General features: G+C 34.5%; 1 protein-coding gene across 1 annotated transcript; it reads left to right on the top strand.

Annotated features, from left to right (window-relative positions):
• Positions 1–455: 455 nt before the first annotated feature.
• On the top strand, positions 456–6,390 carry LOC105643896 (CDPK-related kinase 1). Its single transcript, XM_012229134.4, has 11 exons — positions 456–1,681; positions 2,455–2,585; positions 3,052–3,093; positions 3,187–3,295; positions 3,901–3,979; positions 4,071–4,367; positions 4,488–4,600; positions 4,801–4,908; positions 5,004–5,066; positions 5,207–5,374; positions 5,794–6,390. Exons 1-11 carry the CDS (start codon positions 1,196–1,198, stop codon positions 5,929–5,931), a joined length of 1,734 nt encoding a protein of 577 aa, XP_012084524.1. The 5' UTR covers positions 456–1,195; the 3' UTR covers positions 5,932–6,390.
• Positions 6,391–7,235: the final 845 nt, after the last annotated feature.

Genomic DNA, 7,235 nt, shown 5'->3' with positions numbered 1-7,235 from the left:
ATATAAATAACTTCCTTTAGTAAAAAAAATATTAAAATTGATGTACCATTAATAACAAGAATTAAAATAAATAAATATGTGAATGATTAAAAATGAAACACCACATCCATCATATTTGTTTTCTGGGATCAATAAGGACAGGCTGGAAGGATCCAAACCCTCCAACCCCACTTCCATTATTATTTGGAGAGCAACAATACATTATCAATCCATAACTGATATTTCTTTATTTTCTATATACTATAAAATACGCACATTGTATTGTATATAACAAAATTATTAATAAACCATTAATGCAAGAGAAATTTTTTTTAGAAGGAACAAGAAAAAAATAAAGAAGCTGGCAAAAAGTAAAAAAAAAAAAGAAGCCTTGTTGTTCTTTTTTCTTTTCTTTCTTTTTTTATTTTTATTTTTATTTTTTAGTTTCTCTTTTCTTGTTGCCTCTGCTAAGCATCTTTTCCTCACTTTTGCTGTGCTTTTGCCTCCTCTTCTCTCTTCTCTGTCCATTCTTTCTTTCTTGGAATATAACTTCTTCACCTTGTGGTTTTTCTTGCTTTCGCTTCTCTCATTTTTTTCCTCAAGCTTCTCCTATAATTTGCTTCTTGTTTATTATCTCTCATCTCTTTCTATCTAACCATTTGTTTCTTTGATCAGTAAAGTCTAAACTTCTTTCTTTCTTTTTTGGATGTTTTCTTCCCTTCCCTTTGATTTTAATTTTGAATATCCTACCTTTGCAATCTGGAATTTGCTGCAAGATCATTTTCTTGGGAAATTGCAGCGCTAACCGTTTCTGGGTTCTTTTGATCAGCCTGTAAAGTTCAGTTTTCTTACTCAAGACACTGAATTTCCCTCTTTGTTTTGAGCTTCAAATCCTTGAACTAAATTCCTTACTTCCTTCCTTGCTTCCTTCTTTTCCCCTTCAAATTCTTGAACATTATCTTTTTTTTTTCATGTTTTCTTTTCTTTAATCACAAGCACACTTTCTTCTTGATTCTCTTTCCTGTGTATATTTTTCTTGAGAAAATTTTCTTTCTTCACCTCGAAGTTCTTGAAACTTTTACTTTGTTATATAATTCACTTCCAATGGTCTCACTTCTTTACTTTTCCTGAAGTTCATTGTTCACTGTTTTTTTTCAACTTTCTTGATTTAATAGTGATTTCTTGAATTTTCGCCTTTTCTTGGGTTCTTGTTTCAATGGGACTCTGTCACGGAAAACCCATTGAGACCCAGCAAAATGAATCCAATGATCATGCACTCTCCATTGAAAGTGATCCAAAGCCACCAAATTCTCGAACAAGCAAAACCTCTACTTTCCCTTTCTATAGTCCAAGTCCTTTACCAAGTCTTTTCAAGAACTCACCTGCAATATCAAGTGTAAGCTCCACTCCTTTGAGAATTTTCAAGAGGCCCTTTCCACCACCTTCTCCTGCAAAGCATATTCGTGCATTGCTTGCTCGAAGGCATGGCTCTGTCAAGCCCAACGAGGCCTCAATCCCTGAGGGTAATGAATGTGATATTGCTTTGGACAAGAATTTTGGGTTTTCAAAGCAGTTTGTAAGCCATTATGAGCTTGGTGAGGAAGTGGGACGTGGTCATTTTGGGTATACTTGCTCTGCCAAGGCTAAGAAAGGCAGCATGAAAGGTCAAGATGTAGCTGTCAAAGTTATTCCTAAGTCTAAGGTTTAGTTCTCACTTTTTCTTGCCTCTCCCGAGTAATTCTTTTGCTAATTTATATTATGGATTAGTTTGAAAATTTCGAAATTTGACGGTTTATGTTTTAGCAGCTGTTTTCTAGTTATTAACTTTATGTGAATTCTGCTGTGTCGGTGAGCTCAATCCATATGTAGAAGAACTTTGTTGATGTCGAGCGTCTTTAAGGATTAGTTTTCTGCAACTGTTAGGGTTATATTAAAGTCTTCTCTGTCGCTGTTAAGATGGCTATTGAGGATTTTGACCTTTAGCATGGTCGTCAAGGCACACGCCTGGGTTGTTCTGAAAAGTGACATCCGTAATTTTTTCTCATGACATTTTTAACTTGCATATGATCATGTGCTTTTGATTAATCGCTGATCTTTAACACGAAAGACATTAATGTAGTATTGGATGCTCAATTTCATGTGGAAGCACTTATATTAACTTGCCTGTGGTTAATGCATGACTAATGGGAATTCATGCTCTCAGTTAGTCTATAACTAGAACGTAATTTGTAATTTTGTTCTAGATCATAAGAGACTATATAATATCTTATTACAGTGCAGACATAGTACTTCTTTGTTAGCTTCTTCTCAAAGCAAATGTCTATTCCTTTGCCAAGGGATCTTTATTTTATTCTATAGATCATTCAGGGATCATGATTGTTAATAGTTAGTGTCAGTTGTTTGGTGGTGGCTGACTCTTTTGATAACAATATAACTGTTTGCTTTGTGCTGATGAAAATGAACAATTTGCCACAGATGACCACCGCAATTGCAATCGAGGATGTAAGACGAGAAGTGAAAATATTACGAGCTCTAACAGGGCATAAGAACCTGGTGCAGTTTTATGATTCTCATGAAGATGATGACAATGTTTACATTGTGATGGAGTAAGTTGGGTTACCTCTTTTCTTGGGCATCTCTCAAAATGGCATTTCATATGTTATTCTTGGGTTGGCATAATTTTTTTTTTCTATATAAACAAAGAGGCTGATGATATATTTAATTCCAAAGTTGTGATATAGGCTTGGATTAAATTCTTTTGTTTTTTGTGTGCATTCACAATTACAATGCACTTGTTCACCTTTCAATCATGTTTATATTTGAGTTTCTGTTGGTTCAAAATCATGACGGCTTGATCAAATTTTGTATGAGATGCAATTAACTTGACACGGCTAAGTAACTAACGGCAAGTTCTTCGGCTATCTGCTTACTGTTACCTTTCTTTCACTTTTTTTCCCTCAAAGTAGAAAACATACACCTGTTAGTTAGGTTTCTAAATTGGTCATAGTATAGCATTGGAAGGTACATTTTAAATAATTGGAGCTTACCAATTTTTTGCCTTATATCATTTAGGTTGTGCAAAGGTGGTGAACTATTGGATAGGATACTTTCAAGGTAATTTACTTGCAAATGCTCTTTTGTTTATCATACCGTTCTGCCTTGTCCTTTTGAAATTCTAACTGGCTATATCCAATTTATGTTTTGCAGGGGTGGAAAATACTCTGAAGAAGATGCAAAGACAGTTATGGTTCAGATATTAAGTGTAGTTGCCTACTGTCATCTCCAAGGTGTTGTTCATCGCGATCTTAAACCAGAGGTAATTCATTCATAAAATAATTATTTTGAATATCATTTTGATTAAGACACTAAAATTTCCAATGATTTCTCGCCCCTAGATGCTGTATCATGTATAGTCTGCATTATCGGCACGTATCAGTCCTTTGCATTTGTGGTTCTGTTCCTCTGTGTTTCCTTAGTTTTCTCATAAAAGTGGTTACAAAATGGAATTTATTACTGTTTCATATGGAAAATAATTTACAGATTCAAGATGTAGAAGGTAGGACTGTCATGGCGATATTTGCTAGTGATAACACATGAAATAATTTAGATATGGATTATAGAAGTGAAGAATTAGAATTTGTATTTTTTGTATTTTTGGTATAACTGGTTAAATCTTCATTTTGAGTCAAGCAATAGTTATGAGTATTGCATATTACCATCCTCTGATGGTTTTAGTTCTCTGTTTTGACTCTCACATCTTTTGTCCTGAATCAAGCCCCACTTATAAGTCTTCTTCGGTAACTGTTGCTGTACATTTCTTAAAATGCTACTTGTGTTCCACAATAATAAAAGAAAAATATTAAAAGGTTGTCCAAACTTCATTCCTATTTTCTGACTGTCATGTGCTATGTTTTGCTTCAGAATTTTCTCTTCAGTACTCAGGATGAGACTTCCTTATTGAAGGCCATTGATTTTGGACTATCTGACTATGTGAAGCCAGGTCAGCCATTCTGCCTTAAGCTAAACTCATCATCCTTCTCATCTTTTTGGTTGCAAAATGGTTGGAGTTTGACTATTAGATTCTTTTGCAGATGAAAGGTTGAATGACATTGTAGGAAGTGCATATTATGTAGCTCCTGAAGTTTTGCATAGGTCATATGGGACTGAAGCAGACATGTGGAGTATTGGTGTAATTGCTTATATTCTTCTATGTGGAAGCCGACCCTTTTGGGCGCGAACAGAATCTGGCATCTTTCGAGCTGTCCTCAAAGCAGACCCAGGTTTTGATGAAGCTCCATGGCCTTCTTTATCCCCTGAAGCAGTAGATTTTGTGAAGAGGTTGTTAAACAAGGACTATCGTAAGAGACTAACTGCTGCTCAGGCCCTGAGTAAGTTGCTAAAGCCATGTTTTCATTTTAAGTCCTGATTTGATCACCCATCATATAGTCACAGAGTATATTTCAATGGCAATATGTTAAATTTTAATTATTCTTTAATTTGTTTGTTAGGTCATCCATGGTTAGCCAATCATCATGACTTGAAGATCCCATTGGACATGATAGTACACAAGCTTGTAAAAGCTTATATTTGCTCGTCTTCTCTAAGGAAATCTGCACTGGGGGTAAGTTCTACAGTGTAGTGACTGATTAATATTTATGTATATTTTTGTGCCTTCATTATCTTTACTTTTGGCTTATTTTTACTTTCACAATTTAATTAGCTTTAGTGGCAAAATAGTTTTTATTGCTTCATGTAATGTCCTTGATGTAAACTCTGATACTTGTGAAAAAAGGATAATAATAAGTGTGATTCTTGTGACAGGCTCTGGCAAAGACGTTAACTGTCTCTCAGCTAGCTTACCTCCGGGAGCAATTTACCCTATTAGGGCCAAGCAAAAATGGATACATTTCTATGTCGAACTTTAAGACGGTAACCTCTTTTCCCACCCATCTTTTGGGCTGCCACCCAACTTGTGTACTTTTCACATATTCTTGTGTCCTTCTGAATGATGTTCGGATTAGCAGGCAGTAATAAGGAACTCCACAGATGCAGTGAAGGACTCGAGGGTCCTTGATTATGTTAGCATGGTAATGCTTCAAAAAATTATTTTTTAAACTATGTATTCATTTATTTTGGTTTAACTGTTTGGCTGGAGTTTTACCAAATAAATTTTGAGGAGAGTGATATTATTGGGTAGGTGTCTAATTTCTACTCTTATCCATTCCAGGTTAGTTCTCTTCAATACAGAAAAATGGATTTTGAAGAATTTTGTGCCGCTTCCATTAGTGTGCATCAGCTAGAAGGAATGGATTGTTGGGAGCAACATGCAAGGCGTGCCTTTGAGTTGTTTGAGAAGGATGGGAACAGACCTATTATGATAGAGGAACTTGCCTCTGTATGCTCTCTTTCCCTCTCCCTTTCTAATGGGTGTGCATTTATGCATGTGAATGCACACATTATCTTCATATGTACATACATTCTGTTTTACTTAACTATATGTCTAAAATTTCCACATAATAAATAAACAAAGGATTTATTGTGGAGCTGACAAGATGTGAGAAATTAATCACTAAATAGCTCCATTATGGACTACCAAAAACCATGGACCAAATTGTCTAAGTTAATTTTCATTCCTCAAGAACACTTGGATGTAAATCTTTTACTTGCAGACCATGCTGAGTCAGTCTGCTGGATTATAAATACTGCTAGTGAATGGTGCATTGTGAACCACTGAACGGAAAGTGCTCAGTAATCTTTTCATCTTCAGTTTTATTCTCCAAATGATTAGAGTACAAAATTTCTCTCTTATTTCAGGAGCTTGGTCTTAGCCCCTCAGTACCAGTTCATGTGGTTCTTCAAGATTGGATTAGACATTCAGATGGCAAGCTAAGTTTCTTGGGGTTTGTCAGGCTTCTTCATGGGGTTTCTTCGCGCGCATTTCAGAAGGCATGAAATGACTCCCACCTACACAAGATGACCTTTTTCACATTATGTCTATTCTCGCTGAACCGAAAAGTTTCAAGGGAATAAAATGGCATGCCTAGTTTTACCCAAGACAAACATTTGTTCTGTTGATCAGTAAGAAGGATTGATCCTGCAAATTGAAGCTCTAGCAGGTTTGGAACGCCTTGCAAATGGAACCATTAGTGACATGGTCTTATGTCAAATATGTTGTTTCCTCCTTTTTGTTCTTACCTATATAAAGTTTTTGCTTTTCTATTTTCCTATGATTGGTGCAACTGGGATTAGAGGATTGTACAGATGAGGGTAGAATCAGAATGTGTATTTAGGATTAGCAAAACAGCTTTAAACTAAAATGAGTTTTTGTGGTTTTTGGGTATATCCCTCTATGTATCCGTCGCTCTAAGTTCTCTAATAAATTTTAATGTGATCTTTCTGCACTTTATTCCAGATGCTTTCTGCAGTATAATCTATTCATTTCTTGTTATCATGTGCAAGATAACTATAAGATATGAAAAACACAAATAAATGTAAGTGCAAGCAATATCTCAAAATAAAATAGAAGATTTAGGACTTAAATGCTTTATTTCATTTTTATTTCTAAGGCTGTATTGTTTACAAGTAACTAGGGGTAAGATGGACTAAATTAATTGATTTCGTTTGATTCTGTTGGGTTTCAATTTTAAAAGAAAAATCAATTTTTAGTTTGATTTTCATTTAGTTCAAAAATTAGTCTAAATTCACTGAAAAATATATTTGGTTTGGTTTTATAAACGAACTAGTCGTAATCTCCACCGAAGGGCGTGACATTGTTTAAATAATATTATAAAACAATATTTTATTTATTTTGATCAAAACAATAATAATTAAAATGTGTGCTACTTCAGTTTGATTTGTCTTTCCGTTGTTGGATTTGTCTTTTCTGCTTCAGTTTCTATGTATGCTACTTCTGCCTCATACAACTTAAAGAAAATCTCAACGAGAAAAAGTGCAAAGAAGTTATGGATATTAAACTCACATAATATAATCAACTAATCATGTTGATCGGAACTAGAAATTTATGCAGTTCAAATTCACCCTATGTTTAGAATACGACAACACCAATAATTTATTGCCTGAGAAAATCCAATTGGTTCAATTCAAATTTGAAAATAAAATGCACCATGGGATTATATTAGAAACACAATCTGATAAAATACAATTGTTCAGATTTGGGGAAGCTCAATGGTAAAGGGAAAAAAAAAAAAAAAAAAAAAAAAGAGAGAATGATCTGTTTCTCAAAAACACATGTATTC

The sequence above is a fragment of the Jatropha curcas genome, chromosome 2, assembly GCF_041381405.1.
Source record: "Jatropha curcas cultivar XTBG-Jc1 chromosome 2, XTBG_Jcur_1.0, whole genome shotgun sequence".
NCBI lineage: Eukaryota > Viridiplantae > Streptophyta > Magnoliopsida > Malpighiales > Euphorbiaceae > Jatropha > Jatropha curcas.
Note: the sequence above shows the minus strand (reverse complement) of the source record. Positions and strands in the feature narration are given on the sequence as shown.